At 36.6% G+C, this 22,191-nt stretch overlaps 1 protein-coding gene across 1 annotated transcript in view; it reads left to right on the top strand.

Moving 5' to 3' along the window:
• Window positions 1–20,828, top strand: part of LOC101387906 (uncharacterized) — a 122,183-nt gene extending 101,355 nt beyond the window's left edge. Inside the window, 1 exon segment of the mRNA XM_087437895.1 lies at window positions 20,544–20,828. Within this exon segment, the coding sequence (XP_087294021.1) occupies window positions 20,544–20,828 (285 nt within the window).
• The last annotated feature ends 1,363 nt before the right edge of the window (window positions 20,829–22,191 follow it).

Raw genomic sequence — 22,191 nt, 5'->3', positions numbered from 1 at the left:
CTTTGGGCATATTCTGTGCATGCTGTTGAATGATCCTAGAACAGACTGTACTATAGATCAAATGCCAGGAGGGATCAGAGAATGAAGAGGTGCATCAAGGATGTCTTCAGGGAGAGGGGGCAAAACCACCAAGAAACTGAGGCTGCAAAAACGTTCACTGTGTTAAGAAGTACATCAGGTCTGTAGGGAAAGCAGAGGCTGGCTGTTCCTCCAACAGGAAAATGCATTTCCCCCTTCCTGCCAAATAGAGCAAAAAGTGTCTTGAAATAACAACCCCAAATTTTCTTCCCCTGTGTCAGAGGCAAACAAACAAAAAATAATTACCTCCTGCCAAAATCAAGGAAAATTTACTCTTTAACAGCCTGACAAAATGTCACTGAATTCCATCCATCCCTTGGTATCACCTAGCAAAATCCTGGATCCCCAAAAAAATACACTAGGCTGTTTCACATTCAGTGTATATAAGAAAAGTAGAAAATTCAGGACAAAAACAAAAACAAGAAAAGCACCAAACCCTCCAGAACTTGACAGGAAAGAGAAGTCATCTGAGGCTGTTTGATTTCAGAATAAAAATGCCGTTGCTCAAAGTCCTGTTCATTCCATTGGGCTCTACCCAATAACATCAAGATTTTTCACTAACCACACAATTCTGCCTGCCAGTCACTCTGCTAGCAGTTTGTGGGAGACTGACAGTCAAACAGCAAGTTTTCAAGAAATGCAATTTTTAAATAATAGGAATACACACATAAATGTGCATTGTATATGTAACTGATATAGAAATATTTAAGATATTTGCTTTATTACTTTTTAAGTACAAGTCTAAGATAGGTTCATCTGTATTCTTACTTGATGAATAGGAGAAATTGGCTTAATATGGTTGGTCATTGGAGAGTGCAGGGCATCTTACAAATGCTAACTGGGAAGAGATGGGCATCTATTCCTATGCAGAGAAGGACTGGGAAGGCATTGCCCGAATGAAAAGGCACGTCCTAATAACAGGAGAAGCGCCCAATCTGCTGAGGAAATGTCTGCATTATACGCCTGTAAGGTGACATTGCTAATGGATCTTGGAATGAAGGTACAATACTATAGCATCAAGGGTGGTTTATCTTTGGCATCAGGCTGGACCAGGAGGCAAACACTTGAAGGTTAAGGTGAAAAGGTTGCTTATAGGTGTTTGAGAAGACTCCTGAGGGAGGCAGCAGGTATATGGGTAAGCCTAAATGTGTATCCACAGTACCACTTCCGGATCCTACCACTTGGATTTTGTCCCAAATAATTCCACATCTTAACTGGTTTTCTTGTATTGTAAGGAGGAGGTGTCGGATAAGATGCTTTAACCGATGAGTATGAGCTTTTGTCCCCTCATGTAAAATCAGGTAAGAACAACTTCTGTATTTGGGTGTCTATAAAAATCATATTAAATTAAACTAAATTATGGCTTAGGCTTATTAATTTTGAGTATCCTGCTGGAAGATTTTGGATAATTCCTTGGTAGAGACATTTGGGATCTACATCTCTTTTGACATTTATCCCGGAAATATTTCAAATAGAAAACATTGCCTTCTTTACTGATCATATTCATTAACAGCAAATAGGCTGGGACCTTTGGGAAGAAGTATACCCCCAAATATGCCTTTTGACTTTCGCTTTTGACAAGATGTTAGACTAAGTTAAATGTTTGGACTATATCTTAGTCTACTATCCTGCCAGAATTATGAGTCAAAGGCATATTTTGTTTTCATATTATGTTCTATAAACACCTGGAAATTCTAGATGAGAAATGAGCAAAAGGCTTTTAGGTGCATTGATAAACAGTCAAGAAAGAAAGAGATCTCCTTGGGTGCCAGAAATGAAGAGGAAAATCAAAATCACACAGGGAAGTGGGTAAACTGGGGCTGTGGCTGCCTGGGAGACGGGAGAAGAGATTATCAATCCTGTTGATCTAAAGTTCTGGGTTTCAATGAGCATTCAGGACATGAGGCCTTGGGCCCCTAGGTGTACTGAGTGTTGAAAGAAAGTTTCCTGCATAAATCTAGGATATTCAAGACTAGTCTAAAAAGGATAGACTAGACAAAAATCTGCCCACCAGTAGAGGGAAATAACAAGATATTCTCTTTTCTATCTAAACCGTGCTTAAAATTTTATTTCTCCTGATAATCTAGCAATAAAATTCTTGTAATGGAAGAAATATAGTACTTGAAATTAAAAATTCAAAAGATATTTTATACAGATTAGACTCACTGAACAGAGAACTAGTGATCTGAAAGCCAGATCTGAGGACATGCCCTTGACTGCAGCACTAAGAGATAAAGAGGTGGGCAAAGTGAAGTGACTTGAAAAGATGTAGAAGAGAAGGTCTAACATACATCTTATAAAATTTCCAGAAGCAGAGAATAGAGGAAAAGAGGGAACAAACATTACATGAAGAGACAACAGTGATTAATTTCCCAGACTTGCTAGAAGACAAGATCTCAGATTAAGGGAGCAGAAGTTCTGAGCAGGACAAAATAAGACCAATCTACATCTGGGCACATCGTAGTGAAACTGCAAACAGCAACAGTAGAGGACTGAAGACAGCTGAACAACATATTCAAAATTCTGGGAAAAAGGTAATTTAAAAAGATGTTCACCTAACTTATCATTCAAGAGGTAGGACACAGGTGTTCCAAATGGATAGAAACACTTTTGGTTAAGAACATTGTATTAGTTTCCTAAAGCTGTCATAATAAAGTACCGCAAACTTAGTGGTTTAAAACAAAGAAATTTATTGTCTCATAGTTCTGGAGGCTGGAAGTCTGAAATCAATGTGTTGGCAGGGCCATGCTCTCTCTGAAGATGCTAGAAAAGAACTGTTCTGTGCCTCTCTCCTAGTTTCTGTCTTCTCATGGCATTCTCTCTGTTTGTCTTCACATTGTCTTTCTTCCCTCTGTGTGTGTTTGTCTCCATATCCAAATTTCCCCTTTTCATAAGGACACCAGTCACATTGGATTAGAGTCCATCCTGATAACCTCATCCTTAACTTAGTAGAATCTACAAAGATCCTATTCCAATTCAGATCACATTCTGAGGTACTGAGCATTAGGATTTCAATGTATCTTCTTTTGGGGAACACAATTCAACCCATAATAAATAAACCCTTCACAGAACCTTGCTCAAAATACTAACAAAAGATATCTTCTAAGAACAAGGAGAAATGCAAGAACTAATGACATCTTGTATTATTCTTTTGAAACTTATATATTTGAAATGTTTTATGAGTTTTTAATAATAAAATATTAAATAGTATGCCTTTTCTATTCAATTTTAATAAAATATTGGGCAATTAAGACCATTTGAATAGTAAAAGAAAGAATAAATGATCATATAATTTGTATAATTAAATGATTATTCCTCCAAATAATTAATAAAAATTCAAATTAAATCAAGAGTTGGGGCTGGAGCATCTCTATTTTCACAAGACATGTTCACTACAGTGTGGAAACCACTGACTCAAACCATTAGTATATGTGTGGGAATGCATCTTGTTTACAATTAGAAAGATGAAAAGTTATAAAAGACATTACTATAGGAAAACATTAAATTAGAAAAATGTTATTATAAGAAAATTGGACACATCCTTTGGATGTTTGGTGAAAGATTTTACTCTTTCTTCAGTTGTGCTTCGTTTCTAACACATTCACGTGGATAAATAAAGACGGAATTTTTAGAGCTGTGTAGAAGTTTGAAAGAAAAAATGTATTAAAGTACTTTTTAAAAATATAAAGTCACAAATTAAGAATTATGATGATTATCATCTTATAACTGTCTTGCATGATCATCCTTTTGGCGTGACATTTTAAAATATCATTGAACTTTGGAAATGGTATTTGAGGTGAAAGAAACTTCTGTTAACTATTAGAACTGCTATGCTTACAATTCTCATTTTCATTGGGTACAGGAATTGGTAAACTTTAAAAAAGAACGCAAATAATAGGTTAAAGAAGCAAAACTAGCCAAATTCAGGCAAAGAACATTGATTAATGAATTTTAAAAAAATTCTGAAAGGTCATGTGCTCAAGTTGGGCCAAGCCTCAGGCACATCTAACAAACATGACCAGGCCCTCTGTGTGGAGCAGGTAACCCATGTTGACTCTGAATTTGCTGACATTACAGGGTTATTATTTCTGTAAGGATGTAGCATTCTGGAACAATTTCTCTAATGATTCCATTAAGACCATGGTTTCCTTCAATTTAAGCTTACATATTTCATTTTTCCCGTTACCCTAAATCACAAAGAAAATAAAACCACATCTTGGATTGAGGTTTTGTGTCACCAAAGAACATAAAAATCTCTTGATTTTGATGGTACTTAACCCCATTTTATTTGATAAGTACATCTGTTTTTTGGATCATATGTCAGTGTGTGAATGATGAAATTTTGTAAATCCTAGTTTAAAGGCAAAAAATGATTTGCCTTACACTAAATTGTGGTAATTTTGAGGATTCTTTAAGGAAGAGGTCAAACATTTGCCATCATTTCATTGGAAGGTATTTAAAAGCACACTTTATAGCAAAGAAGCTATAGGAAAAGGGATGTCAGGGAACAGAATGTGACGACACAGGCTTCCAGATGACAAAATCACAGTGAGCAGGCATTTATTGGTCTCATACTGCTCTTCACTAATTTGTGACTGGATAAGCCTTTTTCTTTGGATAGGAAAATAAAATATATTTTAATTACCAATAAAATCCTTTAGAAATGCTATTATAGAAAGTTTCTTCTCGTATACTTAAATATAAAGAATAAATACTGGAGGCCAAGACATGGTAGGATGGTGGTTAGGTGTGTGCTCTTCACCTTGATTTGAGTTCTTGTTCCAAAACCTACTTGGCAAAGTGACTTAGAGCAGGTATCCAGTCTCCCTGTGCCTCCTTTGTCTCAACCATAAAATAGTCATCACAAGGGGTTCTATCTCATTGATCTTATTATGCTCCCACCAATAGGGCAGTGGTCCAGAGTAAATGTTACAGTGAAGCTCAGTGTCCTACATGTTGCAAAGACTAAAATATTTTTTAGCTAAGAACAAACCAGTTTTAAAAAGTAAAACATAAATAAAACCTAAATATATACCTTAAGTGAAGTTTTGGTTAACTAAAGTATATTGTTACATTTCTCTTGTAGCATGTTCATGATTATATTATTTGAAAGGAAAAATGGGCAATTGTGAACAATATTTATATTTTATATCTTAAGTCCTTCCTTTCTAAAACCAGTGAAGTGTTTTTAGACCAAGGTAGAGTTTGCTGCTTTCACCAATATTATGACATTTAACCTCAAAAGAAATAAGTGAGGTAGACATTAATATTTCTGTTTCACAGATGAGAAACTGAATTTTGGAGAAATAATGCAAATTATCCAAGAATGTATTGCTTATTAGGGCAATGTTGGGAATGAAATCCTTGCCCTATAACTTTGGATACTCAACCTTTGCTTGCTAACTCCAGAAAAGGCTTTCCACTAACCCCAGGGGCATCACCAATGTCCCCAGGGTCATCATTAACTAAAATGATCATTCCATTGTATCCCTTCATCACTTCCCGTTTACAACCATTTGGTGACTCCCCATTGCTCTTAGGATAAATCATATTGCTTGTCATGGATTCAAAGACCAAGGTAATATGGCCTTGGCCTCATTCCACCGTCTTGACCCTCATCAAACAGAGCCAACCTCCCACTACATACCCAACCACAATTTCAGCTTGAACTATAACCAAGTTTCATATATCCTCCAAGCTCTGGTGTGTCACCAGGCATTTCTCCCCAATATTAGCTCCTACTTCTCCTTCAAATTCCAAACTCAGCCACTTTGCTATTGTTTATACTCATTAATTAGCTCCATCAAGATGTCAGGTGTTTGAGGGTAGAGGCCATAGCATATTTATCAGTGTGTCTTTTGGAGCATATAGTACTTGTATATAGTAGATATTCAATAGCTGCTTCTAAAATAAAAAAGAATAGAAAAAGTAAAACTCTAGTTATAGGTGTGTAACACATTTAATGTAAATTCAATTTACCAAAAATGAGTACAAGAAAATGTTCAGATAATCTTAAGAGCCAAATCTTGGCATCCATAGTCTCTAAAATAGAAATAGATCTGATTGAAAAGAAACAAATCAGTTCAGAGAAAGAAGTATTATTTTAACATTACTTATAAATGTGGAGCCCATGACTGGTAATGAATAAGAAAATAAGTATCAGTATTTTATGGTTTTACAACTTCATGTTTATTTAGTCTCTCCCCTCTTTGAATCTACAAAAACAATGTTTTAGGTAAACATTTTCTAAAGAGAAAAGTAAGCACATAAACTCATTTCCTTGGGGCATGAGCAAACTCAACAAAGCTCATTCAAGTGGGAAAGTGGGTGAAAGCTCTCTGGTGTCCCCTCTGGGGATTTCCAGAGTGCTAAGACATGCCTGGGACCTCCTCCAATACACCTGTTCCGTGTTAACTGAGACCTTGATTATTTTAAAGACCAAGAAAAATCTCTCCAGATGATTTTTGATATTTCCAAGTGAAAATAGCTGTACTGGCCTTTCTGATTATAGCAGACAACAATAAGCTGTTTACTAAGAAAATCAGAGAATTAAAAAACATATATAAAAGGTCTAATTCTCAACAAGCATGTATTCCTGTTCTGGAAGCACATTAACTGCATAAACACTGACCTTTTTGGTGGTCATTGCCGTCTAACCTAGCTTAGTTAAATTATTCATTCACTGTGCAAATGAGAAGTAAGTTTAATAAATAAATAAGTAAGCACCTCAAACTTAGGGAAAAATACATGTAATAGAAGAGTCAAAAAATATGAAAACTTGGCAAGTAGTATTCTTGAATTCACATTAGCTTGCTTGAATTTTTGGAGATCTTTCCTGTGTTTGGTGTTTATTCAGATGGAAGTTGCTGGATTAGTCAAAGGCCACTGCAATGTACATGGCTGAATAATTTTATTTGTATTACATGATATATTTTGCATATTTTTGTTCATTCATTCTGTTACCAATAACCTATTGTGGTGGAATAAAGATGGCCACTAATTCTTTGCTACTTCTCTCACTGAAGAGTGAGGTCTGTTTCCTCTCCTTGAGTCCGAGGGAGGAAGAGTCTGTGACTACTTGACCAATAGCATAGGATGGAAGTGTTGCTGCGCCAGTTCCTGGGTTTAAGTTCAACTTCAAAAGACTGGCAGATTCTATTTCCTGTCTCATTGGAAACCTTGCTGTTAGAGTCCTGAGTTGACATGGAAAAATTTCAGCTACTCTGCTGAAGAGACCAGAAGGTGAGGCTCTGTGACTGCAGGAGAGAGGAGAATCTGAGCTGAGCCTAGCCTTCCAATTTGTCTTTGCCAAGGTGCAGAGCATGTGAGTGAAGCCTTCTTGGACCCTCCAGTTCAGCCTAGCCACCAGCCTAATAGCACCAAGTAGCCCCAGCTGATGCCATGTGGAGTAGATGAGTCACTCTGTGGATTTTCTTATTCATGTAAGTGGGAGATATAGTAAAATGTTGCAAGCCACTAAGTTTTGGAGTAGTTTGTTATGCAGCAATAGACAACTGAAGAACTTATATAGTCCCTTCTATGACCAAGTTCTACATTGAGGGCTAGATAAATGAAGTCATGGTCCTCTCCTTAAGTTGCTTGAGCAGCTTCTGCAAATTAATCTTTGTGTGCTTAAAGGAAAAACAAAATTAGTTTATTTCTAAATTTAGCTTTGGATCACCCAAAAGGCATTTGGGTCTTGTGTGAAGTGGCTTGTCCTTCAGTTATGCTACGTACACATAAAAAGGTAGATGTGGGAGATGGAAGTAGATAGATACGGGGCTTTTATGGATTGAATTGTGTCCCCCCAAAAGTCATATGCTGAAGTTCTAACTCCCAGTACCTCAGAATGTGACCATATTTAGAGATGGGGTCTTTAAAGAGGTAATTAAGTTAAAATGACGTTATTAGGGTGGGCCCTAATCCAACATGACTGGTGATCTTATAAGAAGAGGAGATTAAGATACAGATACTACACACAGGGAAGACAATGTGAAAACACAAGGAGACCAGCCAAGGAGAGAAACCTCAGAGGAAACCAACCCTGCTGACGCCTTGATCTTGGACTTCCAGCCTCCAGAACTGTGAGGAAATAAATTTCGTTTAAGCCACCCAGTCTGTGGTACATTGTTATGGCAGCCCTAGTAGACTAATACAGGGGCCCATGAAGAACTAGTGATAATGAATTGTTGTTTTTTTCCAGTGGCAAAGAAGAAGCAACAATAGGTTCAACCTTTCAGACTTCAATGCATAAATCTGGTGTCATTGAAATAAGGTCTGGCTCCCCTATTCTTTTTGGGTAGATGTGTTATGTGTAGCTGGTTTTGGTTAATCGTAGGGTGCACATAGGCACCTCAGAAGCTCCAGAGAAAAGCTTACTTACACTCACTGTGCTATCAGACTATTTCATGGATCTATAGAATTTTAAGAAGTATATCAACCAGTTAATATTTATACATCAGTGTGGCAAGGTATCATTATTATTGTAGTAGATGGGCACCATTTTTGTTTTACTGGAGGGAAATCCAATATGAATAAAATAGCAACTTTTCAAACGTGACATTTAATCCATGCATGTAAATCAAACTGAGAATCTATTATTCATTATTAAAAGGATGGAGTATTTTTATTACACTGAGAATGAAACACAAATACTGTGAAAAATTTAGTGCCTTTTCTTGAAATTTTAAGACACTTATCATGCAGTCATCTAACTGGTACTGGCATTCATTTTAAAATATAGCCATGAAATTAATAAGTTTGAAGTTTTATGCCTGAAAAAAGGATGCTCAATTTCAGTGAAATAGGCAAATTTATTTTTTATTTAAAGCTTCCTAAATACTTAAGATGGTAAAGTACATTAGTAATGTTCTGATTCCAATATGTATATGAAGAATATAGTTCACATTCTTGTCATTATTAGTCATGGCCACAGTGTTCTTCCCTGAAGTGCTTTCTGAAAACTGCATATATCAGAAACTGATTAAAATGACCTAAAGTATTAATTCTTAAAATATGATGAACCCAACATTTTGCAAGAGGTTATTTTCTGTGTGACATTTAATATCAAAGAATTGAAATGATTTTACTAATTCATAGGAGGGAGTGATCTTGGGAAAGCTAGAATCTGAGCATTGTTGCTTTTATTGATTATTGATTATTACCATTAATAGAGAATAACTCTGGAGTATATTATGTCATACGACTTGAGAAAGTTTTCCATTATATCAGTTGGTGGCAGGCCCTTTTTGTCAGTTCTTAAAAGGGCACTTCTGCTGGTCAAGAAGTCCCCCAAACTTGTGAGAGCCTTGATTGCAAATGGCTTTTCCTGAATGGCGTGGGAAGTCACTGGGCATTCTTCTCTCAGCAGTGGTCTGGTTCTGCCACCTACTACCATTCAACACTTTAGGAAAATTATTTAACCTCCTGGCCTCAGTTCCTCTTCTGTAATAGGGGAATGTAATACCTAATTCATATGGACTTTGTGAGCATTAAATAATATGATGTATAGATAGTTTAACATAGTGATTTTCACGTAGGAAATAACTAGTAATTGTAATTATTTTTACCATTATAATAATAATCTTCCCTGGAGAATGTTCTCTGCTTTCCTCTCTATGTTAGGTTTCTCCAGCCCTTCAGAACATCCCTGCAAGAAGTATTAGTTAATCCATTCTTGATTCTCTCCTTTAAGAAAACTCAGTTTCCACTAAATTTATTTGATGCTCTTTTGCCTCTACTCCTGGCTACTGGGTGACTTGAAGGATTCAAGGCCATCAGTGTAGAAAGTCACTTTGTCACCATGTCACATATTCTCTGGAAGAGAGGAAGAGTAATGTGTATTGAGTGCCTGCAGTGTACTAATTTCAATGCTATGGACTCAACATGCTCTGTCAATGCAAACTTCGTACAACCCAATTCATTGTTAAACCCACTTTGCAGAAGAGAGAAACTGAGGTTTTAGAGATGAGGACTTGCCCAGGTGTTTAAAGCTGAGATTCAAACTCAGATGTGAACCCCACAATCCAAACGCCAAGGTTCACAGCCCGTCCTAAAGGAAGCAGCAAGAACCAATATATTGGTTTTCCATATCTGCAAATTACTCTTCAATTCCTACAATTTTTCTTTGTATTTTTACCTGATTTGTTTCTATTTCTACAGCCAAATCCCTCTCTCTTTTCAGTCTCTCTCTCCTGTCCTATGAAAGGACAAGATCTGTATCATCTGTATCTGTATCATCCTAAATTTGGGAATGAGCCTGTTATACTACATGGTATTGGCAGGTGGTCACTTAATCTTCAGACTATTTGGCAGCACTAGAATGTTTACCTCTTGAGAGTAGGGACTTGGGTCTATTTTGTTTACTGCTGTATCTCTAGCACCTAAAAATGTGGTGTCTCAGCAAATATTTTTCAAATGAATGAACAAATCTAAAAATTCCAAAGAGTCACATTGCAGTCTTCAAATAGACAACTGTTGATTGTGTTTTAGTTGAAAATTTTTGGTATTTTATGTAGATTCACATTCTTTATTTTATCGGAAATGCTTTCAAAATGCCGTAAATCCATCTTTGTCCTTTGTGTCTGTTCTCTACATCTGTTCGCATTTGATGTATTCAGAGTTAAGAATGCCCTAGTTACAACATAGTAGTTCTTGGCAGCATACTGCCAAGAAGCATTCACTTCGCGTACAATTTAACAATCAAATCATTTTGAATTCTCTAAAGAGGAGGAACTCGCTTCTATATTTGAGCTCACTCACATTCAGAGGGAATACGTTTTAATATTTCAACATCTATACAAAATGGTTTACAATTACTTTTAAGGCATTAATTCTCACATGAACACCAAGTGAAGTCACGAAGGGCTGAGTAGGGTAAAGAATTTCTCCAAGGTCACATGGCCTGTTAATTGCAAAGAATAAGCCTGGCTATCTTTTCCTATCCATCTGCCTCCTACATATACCAAGCAGTAGTCAATGACTTTGAACTTATGGGGCTCTCAAAGCTTGTGGTGGTAGGAAAAGGATTTATGTTCAAATAAAACCATCACTAAACTCAAGGACCAATAAAGGTCAATCTAGTAAACTGCAAATCACATCATGTCAAGTCTCTGCTTAAGATCTCCCAGTGGCTCTCCATTGCATTTAGAATAAAATCCATATTTCTTACCTGGGCCTTCAAACCTTATGTGATCTGGCCACCCCCCATCTCTAATTTTATTTCATACCAGTTTTCTGCTTGTGTATTTCATTCCAGCCTCACTTTCTCTTCTCTGAATACACCAAGCTCATTCTTGCTGCAGGGCCACTCAATTAGTTGTGGCTTTCGTCTGGTAGAGTTCCTCCTCAAATCTTGATACAGCTGGTACCAGGTTAAATGTCACTTCCTTAGACAAGATTTTCTCAGCAGAATAGCCCCACCTCTGGTCATTTTCTAGGACATCACTATTTTATTTTCATTAGTTCAATATCAGTAGTGATAAATTCAAGCATTTATCACTATTGATATTGTCATATTTGTTTATTGCTTATCCCCTCCCCCACCAGAGTGTAGCTCAATGAGAATAGGAAGCGTGTCTTATTCAATTATTTTTATCCTGAGTGTCAAAAGTGATGCATAAGTACAAAATGGAGATTTAATAAATGTATGTGAATGAATGATTGAATGAGTGAAAGAAGGGAAGCAATAAAGTTGGATATGGCTTTTCACGTAGTCAAATCAACAATTTAGTAGCTGGGAAAATGTGAGCAAATCATTACTTTTCTAAATCTTTCTTCAATCACCTGTAAAATGGGCTAATGTCAACCACATAACAGGATCGATATGCAGGTCGAGTGTGATAATGTGCATGTAAGAGCTTTGTAAAATATAAAATGCATCACAGGTATCAATATGATTGCTAGATATCTTTGGTACAATGTGGGTTTCCCAAAGGGAAAATGTTGATTAACAATTATTGCCAAAAGTTTTCTCCTTTCCAGATGATATATTTGCCTGTTCCTTGTAAAACCATTTGTGGTTAATTTGTTGGTCTTTGATCTAATCACGCTGCAGATGTTCAGAAGTGCCATCTTTTTGTGCATTGAGGCTCAGCCACTGGGGTTTGTAAAAGTAATGGGCTGTGCCCAATTTTTCCCAAATGTGTTCAACTCTCAGGGACAAAAAAGGGAAAGATCTATCTTTTGCCTAACAAGGAGAAACTGAAAAGAAAATTCAACTTTTTGTTTTTACAGTCAAAAAAAAAGGGTGGTGGGGGAAGAAATCCCAGAACTGAATTTTCTAAATTAAAATATTCAATTAGATTTTGCCATCTCCCTAGAGTGAAATATTCTTAGTTGAACATTTGAGTAGCATGTGAAGAGATGAGTTATGACATATTGAGGTTGAGGTCAGATAATGGAACTGGGATATAATGAGATGACATGCCATATATTTCCTCTTGATTTCAGTCATGTTTGATGGAAAATGGTGGAAAGGTCATATTTTTTAGCTAGTAATTATTCAGGTATGAATCAGTTTTATTTTAGAGAAAAATGTGGTTGCCCTAAGATGTGGAAGTCAGTTGGATATATGATCAAGGACACACAAACCTGTCCTATCTTTGTGTCCATACTGGACAGTGATTATCAAAGTGTGGTCTGAAGGACCACTTGAATTACCATTACCTTGGCATGCTTGTTAAAATTCAAATTCCCAAGCATCACCCCAGACTAACTGATTGAAGAATGAGATGAGACCTGGAAATCTGCATTTTTAATAAGCACCCTTGGGTAATTCTTATATAGACCAAATTTTGGGGACCACTATTATAGGACCTTGAGGACATCATTGTATAATTGTTGATGTTTCTCAAATGATTAAATTACTTGTTAAGAAATCATAAAATTAGACTCAGGGGCTGTAGTTTCGAGAGATCATAGAATTGTGCCCTTATTTCAAGAAGATTTTTATTCCAAATTACTAATTTGTAAGCTATCTGGTGAATCTAGCCCTTCATAAAGACTCATTCTTTAAGGATCCTGGATAATGGGATTTGATTGGGGTAAAATGTTTTTTCTTGGTAAATTCTATATCTACTTTTAAAAATTTTTTTTGGTGAGGAAGACTGGCCCTGAGCTAACATCTGTTTCTTTTTGCTTGAGGAACAATGGCCCTGAGCTAATATCTGTGCCAATCTTCCTCTATTTTGTATGTGGGAGGCCACCACAGCATGGCTTGATGAGTGGTGTAGGTCCACACCTGGGATCTGAACCCACGAACCCTCGGATGCCTAAGAAGAACGCCAAACTTTAACCACTGTGCAACCGGGTGGCCTCAAACTCTATGTCTACTTTTGATGCCTGAACTCAAAGTGAGCAGTTTAAGAGAGAAGAACTGGCTGAATACAGAGAAAGATGTGGAAGAACAGCCCTAGCTCCTCAGTTTGTAGGAATCATGAAGAGCAGTAAAGAGGGTAGAGAGGAATGACCTTGAGCGTTTTCACCATGGATCCAAGGTAGGCTGTCTGGTGTTGTGTGTCGTACATTCAGGAAGCATAGCACGAATGGCTCTGGAGCAGATTGCCAAAAACCAAATCCCAGCTCTACCCTCTACATGTATTTTCTGTGTCACCTTGGGCCCGGTCTCTTTGTCTCAGTTGTGTCATTTGCAAAATGGAGTTAATAATAGAATCTACTTCATAGGATTATTGTGGTGATTAAGTGGATAAGGATAAAGTGATTTAAAAAGAGTCTCGCATTTAGTAAGCTTTCAATAAGCATTAACTATTGATATTACACTAACTTTTAGGATTAAGGAAGTAAAAAAAATCAATTTGCTAAAACAGGCAACTGGAACTACTACATTTGAACACGGGAACACTCATTTTCCAATGCTGTAGGAAGATTTTCTCTCTTCTTCTATTCAGAAGCTATGATAGTTATAGCTGTTACCACCCTCTGTCCTTGATCCCTAGGCCAAGATAAGTTTCCAAGAATAATTATTTTCTTTTATCCCACGGCAGAAAGACTGGGGATAGAGCTAATTTGCCTATTTATTTATCTTGGCTGAGGGAATGGAAAAAAAAATAGTGGTACTACAAAACTCTCACTGGATAACTGAGATCACCCAGTGCTATGGCATCAGTTCCCACTCATTGGTCCAGAGTTGTCTGCCCTGAAAAGAACATTTTGATATTTCTAATGCAAATTAAGTATATTTATTTACTTCGTCGAGTACCTTCATTCCCTATAGAATGTTAGACCTGGAAGACACCATTTAGTTCATTTCCCGTTCTCCTTCCCTACCACCTTCCCTCCATCATCACTGTCCTCCCTCCATCCTCCAACCTTCACTACGACCACCAGAACTTTATAAATGGTGAAACCAAGATCCAGAGACAGTAGATTACGTACTTAAGTGGTACATTGGGATTTGATCTCATGTTTGTCTGATGCCAAATCCCATGGCATCAGGTATATATCTTCCCTTTTAAATTAGAGAAGTAATTGAACAGGGCAGGATTGAATAATTAGGATTGAAGTAACCTATATATAAAGTCAGGAGAACCATTTAAGATGCATTTAGAAGACTTGCAACCAAAGAAATGTCCAAATAGCACCACTTACCATGAACAGTTTAAGCACTATTACGTATTCTGCTTGTCTACTGAAGTGCAGATTATATGAGTATTTGCATGATCCTCTACTATTGGCTTTATCATGACTCTGACAAAGAACCTCTAGGTCCTTGACTTTATATCCAGTGACTTAGCCCTATGGCTCTGAAGCTATCGTGGCACAATAATTATGTTTGTAGAACAGTTAACGCTGGACTTGAGTAAATACAGAGTAGGGCCAGTGAATCAGTCAATAATAACTCAGTTATTCTATGATAACAAGAAAACCCAACCTTTTAGTCTTAATACAATAGAAGCTTATTTTTCATTCAAGCTTCAGGTCCACTTCAGGATAGCTAGGGGCTCTGTTTTACCCATTCTCATTCTAAGTCAGACTGGTTGAAGAATTACCACGTGGAGTGCTTCTTGTCACTGTGGCAAAGGAGAAGAAAAGAGAACACTGGAGAGTCTAGACCTAACAATAAATGCTCTGGCCCAGAAGTGACACATGTTATGTCCACTCACAGATCATTGCCCAGAACTAGTCAAATGGTCCACCCAACCACAAAGGGCCTGGAAGAACAATCCTACCATATACTTAGAAGATGAAGAGCTGGAGATATTTGATTAACATTAATGACACCAGGGTTGCTCAGAAGGGAGTGAAGCTTTCTAACAATTAGAACTGTTCAGACATGGATTGATTTACCTTATGAATTGGCAAACATTCCCCTCAGTGTAGGGTTCAGGCAGAGAATGAACAACTGTCTGGTATATTCTAGAAAAGATTTCTAACTGAGCAAAGGATTGAATATAACACTATTTCTTATGTTTTGTGTTGTATGTATATACCAACAGTATTTTTATTAGATAATCTGTATTCCTCAACAAAATTTTTAACATGCCCTTTTCTGAGGGCATTCATTGTATATTTTCAACTCTTCTGTTATTATCAGTATTGTTTCCTTTAAATTTTAAGGACTTTAAAATTCTTAGACTATCTTAGTAATTGTTATGAAAACTTGTAAGTCCCCTCATCTAGGTCTGGGCCCCACCAGTATCTCTGCCTGTACTTCCACCTGAGAACCTGTAGATGAGAAATTATCACTTCAAAGCTATTGTCCAAACTGAAAACCCCAAGATTCTTTGGTTATAACGTGCAAAACTTGGGGGAGGAAGAGGGCTTTCCTGACGAAGAGTCTGCGAAGAGAAAATAATAGACTGTGTGCGTGTGCATGTGTGTGTGTGTGTGTGTGTGTGTTTGTGTGTGTGTGTGTGGTGGGCAGGCATTTGAGAAAATTTTGACAATGATATTTAATATGTATGTGTAAGTATTACATGTTTTAATATATATTAATATATATTTATGTATGTTTAATAGGGAATAACACTAGAATGTTACATTGTGGTAAGGCTGCATTAGGGTCTTTAATGTGATGCTAAGGAATTACAAGTTATATGGTAAATATAAGGTGATAATATGATGTTGCTTTGGCAGGAAAAAGCCTACCTAGGAGCAAAAAGTGGAGCTTATACTGAACCAAAGTTTCTGAAAACCTCTTGTTCAGCGCCAGAGATAAAAGTAACTTTATATGACCAGAGGGCAAAGCAGAGAAGCTGGGCAAATAATTGAAAGTAGAATTTTCCATATGATATACAACATTTTTATACTAAATTCAGGATTTCATGATAAGGAAATATGGATATTTGACTAAGTATGACCTTTAGACAGACGATAATGAACTTTTCTGTTAACTATCATAGATGGCCTTTTATTTTCAAGATTTTATCATTGATTTTTATCGGTTTGACTATGATATACCTAGGTATTGTTTTCTTTTTATTTTTTCTTCTTGAGATTTTCTGAGCTTCTTGGTTTTGTGGGTTGATGTCTTTCATCAGTTTTGGAAAATTCTTGGCCATTGTCTCTTCAAAAATTTTTTTGCATCATTGTTTTTCTCTTTTCCTTTTTAGGACCCTAAGTACATATGTGTTAGACTGTTTATTATTGTTCCACAGGTCTTACATGCTCTGATCTGTTGGAGTTTTTTTCTTTTTTCATTCTTTTTGCCTTCGTGCGTCAGTTGGGATAGTCCTATTGACCTCTCTTAGAATTTATCTATCCTTTTTCTGCTGTGTCCATTTCTACTAAGCCCATTCAATGAATTTTTCACTTCAAGTATTTTATTTTTCTGTTCTAAAACTTTTTTTTAAGTTCACTCCTGAAATTTTCCTCCCTTTCACTGGTTATTTGCATTTTTCCCTCGATTTCTTTATCCTAATTGTGAATGATTCTTTAAAGACTTTTTCTGTTAATTCTAACATCTGAGTCATCTGTGGGCCAGTTTCCACTGACTGTTTTCCTTTGTCTGAGGATCACATTTTCCTGCTTCTATGGATGTCTCATAGTTGTGTATTGCATACCAGACATTGTGTATAAATTAATTGTAAAGACTGAAGTAGAAAATATTTATCCTCGAAAATAACTGTCTCTGTCAGGCAGCTAGAGTGAGGGACTGATCTCTCTGATTAGAATTAAGCTAAGTTTGGGTTAAGTTGTAGCTTTAGTTAATTTCAATTCACCACTAGTTTCAAAAGTTTTGAGGTGTAGAAGATCCCTCCTTTCAGCTGGGCTTGGTCTCCAAGCACCGTATAACTCTGAGATTCTGCTCTGCTCCCAGCTCTGCCTCAAGACTTTTGTGGCACTGGGGATCTCTCTTTCACTCTCAGCCTGGACCCAATTGCCCTGATGCTGCTGGGCACTGGATAAAAATCTTAAGGTTGAGAATTGGTAAATAGGATTTGCTCTGTGTCTGGGGCTCATATGTATTCCATATTCCACATTAGTCCAAGATTGTTCAGCCAGTTTCTTCTTTTGCCTACAAAGTCCCCCACCCAATGACAGGTCTGCTCCTTTACCTGTTCCCTGAGATTAAAGCTGCCTCTAGTTCTAGCTCATATATGAGGGGCTTATCCCTCTCTGAGATTTAGTTTCCCCTAAATTTCTTTGTATCCTCAGCTCCCCAATGGGTTAAAAAATATACATAATTTTGTAATTTGACTGGTATTTTATTCCCTGGTTATGGTGAGAATTATGGCCATTTATAACTATCTCCATCATAACCAGAAGCAGAACTGTGAAGTCCTTCTGTTTCTGAAATCACATCATCAATTTTTTCTGATTATAACAACAATAATCATTCAAAAATTTCAGAAAGTTCAGCAAATTGAAGAATACTTTGTCAATATGCATTTTCGTCATTTTGTAAGACTGTCCTAAACCTCTCTGAGTTGCTTCAGTTTAAAAGTATTTGGTGTCCAAGTGGAAAGGATTTTGCTTTCTCTTCTGATCCTCCATACAACCTTCAGCCTTCAAACTTCTTGTTTTCTTCTTGGATTCTATTTGTTCTCCACTCTCCTTTCACATGCACCTTCTGTGATATGGAAGATCAAAGGCATCACCCTTATGGTAGGCAGTAAAATTCAGCTCTGTAGTATCTCTTCCTTCAAAAAGAATGCTTTTCATGGTACTCATAAAATAAAGGTACTCCAAGGACATTGTGACCTCCAGCTACCAGGACTCTTATGAAGAGATGGCGTTGGTAGTTGGGGGGAGACTAATACATTTATTTCCCTTATTATACAGTATTCAATTACTAAGCTACTGAAAAAATACTCATGGAGTTGTCATATCATCAAATAGCTATGGATATATTCAGGTTTGTGGAAAGGATCCTCTGAGAGGTATAATGAAACTTAGTGATTCTTTCTTGACAAAGAGGAAAAGAATGAGTCCCCAGCTACACATTACAGGGTGAAAAATCTCTCCTATGATATGTAGCAAGGGAAGGGCACTAAAAGAATAAATAAGATGAGACAACTGTTGTCAGATAAAGTAAATTCCTTTATTTGATAACGTATGGCTCTTATCCTCCTTTTCAATCAATATCAGTGACTAGGTTTTGTCTTGTTCATATATTTATTTTTTGGGGGGGCTGTCAGGGCAGTTGCATGTGACTCCTTTATCTTGTAAAATAGGTTGTAATGAAGTTCCTTTTTTGCATGAGGACTGGCTTCTTATGTACATTGTTATAGGTAGCACAGTGCTGTGTGGTGTCACTAGGTTATGCTTGGTAGCCTAGAACTGATTCTCATGCACAAAACGATACTGGTGTTTTACATGTTTATAGATGAGCTTTAACCTTAATATGTTCTTTTCTTTTTTGTTAAAATAAACTATAATCTAAATCATCTTAGAATAGTTGGGATAAAGTCTTAAAATTAATAATGGTTATGTGCATTTCATATTTTTATGAACATTTTCATATTTATTGTCCAAGTTGATAATTGCATCAATTCTATGAGGAAGATGCTTACATCCTTGTTTTTTATTGATGAGGAAACTTGAGTGCATGGAAACTTAGATACAAAAAGAAAAGTGACTTGCCCAGAACCACAGAAAAATTAATGATAGAATTGGGTCAGTACTGGTCAAACTCTTGCTTTATCTGTTTTGAACCTATTACTGAGTAAGATCAGGTTAGTATAAGAGGAGTATTAGTTTTCACTTCTAAATTCAGGGATAAAAATAGATGAAATTACTGTATAGTATTAGTTCAGCTTTATTTTTAAGTGATGGTCCAAAACAAGTTTCTGATTTCATTTTTCCTCGTCCTCATTTAGCTTTTATTTCTTATCACAAAGGTTACTCACAGCCAGCTAACCAAATGAAAAGTATGGCTTGATTAAGAATCTCTTTTGTCAGTAATTTGTGCCTAATGTTTTTAGCTTTCCCATGGGCTGTTGTAGAAAATGGTAAATCTGGTTTAAATGAAACCTGATCCTGTTAATGGTTTAATAGCTGCTGCCACAGGGTTAGGGCATTTTTCAACAGATGCTTCTGTTTCATTTTAAACATAAACTAAGTCTTGGAATATTTACATAAATCATATAAAATATGCCTACACACTTTTGGCTAAATATATTGTGCTAAAATAGTCTTAGACAAGACCCTATCTTTGCCCATTTCTAATTATTCACATAGAATTTTCAAAAGAAACCCAAAGCCATACTCTATTTAGAAAAATAGATTGTTCGTATCTTGCACTTTCCTAAAAAATTTTTTTAAAAGGCTGAACGGTAGGCTCCATCTCTACATCTGGGGACTTGGACAGTGGCTTGGTTGATCTGATCATTTCATCCATCTTTATGCCTAACACTATTTGTTTAGCACCGACAAATTGCTTATACAGTGATGTGCATTATAGAGTCAACTGAAATAAACATAATAGTTACAAAATTAAATGGGACACTATTTTTCCTTGAAGAGGTGGACCTTGTAATGGCAGTTCAAGCTATGATTATGCCTAGGATTAGTTTCTCTAGAGTGTGATAGTTTGTTCAACCATTTTTTAATAAAGCATTTCTTCTGTGCAAAGCACTTACACTGGGTACATGAACGATACAAAAATGAACGACAGCTGAGTAAAACAATGACTATGACAAAAGATAGAAATAGTTATGCAACAGAGATGCCAGCTCAGGCAGAAAGGACTGAAAGTATCGTATACTACATTAGTTAACATATTACAAGTTGGATTCCTAAAGCTCATAAAGTGTGGAATCTTGAACTGGCAGTGTCAAATTTGTATGGTTTGGGTCATACTTTCATAGTGGTTGGTTGCTCAGTTGCTTCAACCTGGAAAGGTTATTTATGTAAATGCATCCAATGGTGAGTTTTTAAGGGCAAACAATAGAGGTATAAACCAACTCTTTTCTTAGTTCTAAATTATTTATAGGCATTACTGAATATTGTGTGTTTCTAAATACAAGCATTCCAGTCTTCTCTTGTCTTAATATCTTTCCTAGGTACTCCCTCCTAAGAAAGATGTGAAACCTGGCATGGCTTTCTTGTTTGAACTCTTTCTCCATCGTGGGAAATATGCTTGTCTCGACCGAGTTGTGGGCTGGGCAGCCTTCCCTTTGTGTGATAATAACTTTGATGTAGTGGAGGGAAAATTCAAGTCTCCCCTTCTCCGAGGACATTATGAGCAGAAATTCGACAACTTCAGGAGAATTGAAGATTTGATTTGCCTGGACTTGGACCACTGGTTGTGCAATCTTTATTTGCAGGGTTGTAATATGATTTTGTAAGTGGAAAAAGAGTTTAAAATTTTTCTAGAGCTGCTTCTTTCTAGCCTTTAGCTTCCTTTCATGCTACTGAAAATTTCAATAAGTACCATAGACCTGTAAAAGTAATTACATCTTAATGCTGGTTTCTGATATCGCAGATTAAATTGATGTCTACAAATAAGAAATAAAATTCTAGACTTAGTGGGAATCCTAAAGATGATTTAAACTAACCTTCTATGTTATGAATGGGCTGGAGTAGCCACCCTAACCCCCTGACTGTCACTTTACAATCTGTTGCTGCCAGAGCAGGTCGGTCTCATCAATATGGGATAGGGCTATGACATGTTTCCTTATCAGAAGTGCTTATTGAGCTTCTAGTGTGTGTTGAGCGTGGCTTGTTCTCTTTTGCATAAAAGAGATAAGATGTGATCTCTGCCCTCTGGTTGCTGGTCATTTATTTGATGAAACAGCTTTGTGTTCATACAAAAGATCATTAATGACCCGCGTTTCCACAGGATGTAAGGGACCATCACAAAGCTCCCTTTGCCGTACATATCACTTCAAAATATGCTGTCTTGTTTACCTCAAAAGTTAAAATGAACAAAAAAACACTTACGCATGCACCATTTATTTGAATATATTTGGAATTCTATTTTCTAACCAAGACTTTTAGCAGAAATGCCATTGCGCAAATTCATTCTAGGCAAACACCATGGAGGATCCAAAAAAAGAAAATGATAGCACACAGTAAGTGGAAAGCATTCCAATACAATTGTAGTCTATATTTTTGTCCTATATGTCCAAATTTGTTCTTCCTGATAATGATATTTTTTCAGAACGCCTGTATCATAAAATGCTGCGATTTTTTTCCCTTAGCTATGTGTTTGATTTTTTTTAGTCTATTTATCTAATTTATCTATCTGTCTATCTGATGGCACTATTTTTTTATGTGTGAGGAAGATCAGCCCTGAGCTAACATCTGTCGCCAATCCTCTGCTGAGGAAGACTGGCCGTGGTCTAACATCTGTGCCCATCTTCCTCCATTTTTTTATATGGGACGCCACCACAGCATGGCTTGACAAGAGGTGTGTCGGTGTGCGCCCAGATCCGAACCCTGGGCTGCCGCAGCAGAGCATGCACACGTAACCACTACGCCACAGGGCCAGCCCCTGATGGAACTATTAAATATGGATATTTCCAGGAAATACGTGTAGTTCTGGCCTAAAAATCAGCAGCTACATATCTTTCTTGTACGATAATTTTTTTGTTTCCTATTTATTTTAAGTTAATTAGCTGACATTCTTTTTTGTTTTAGCTAATTCTGTTATAATGTATTGCTGAAATATCTTTCTGGGGCAGTCTAGGTATGCTATTAAGAAAATAA

This window comes from Ceratotherium simum, chromosome 13 (genome assembly GCF_057802395.1).
Source record: "Ceratotherium simum simum isolate JZ-2026a chromosome 13, ASM5780239v1, whole genome shotgun sequence".
In the NCBI taxonomy this organism is placed as follows: domain Eukaryota; kingdom Metazoa; phylum Chordata; class Mammalia; order Perissodactyla; family Rhinocerotidae; genus Ceratotherium; species Ceratotherium simum.
The sequence above is the reverse complement of the archived record's forward strand: the minus strand, read 5'-3'. Positions and strand labels throughout refer to the sequence as shown.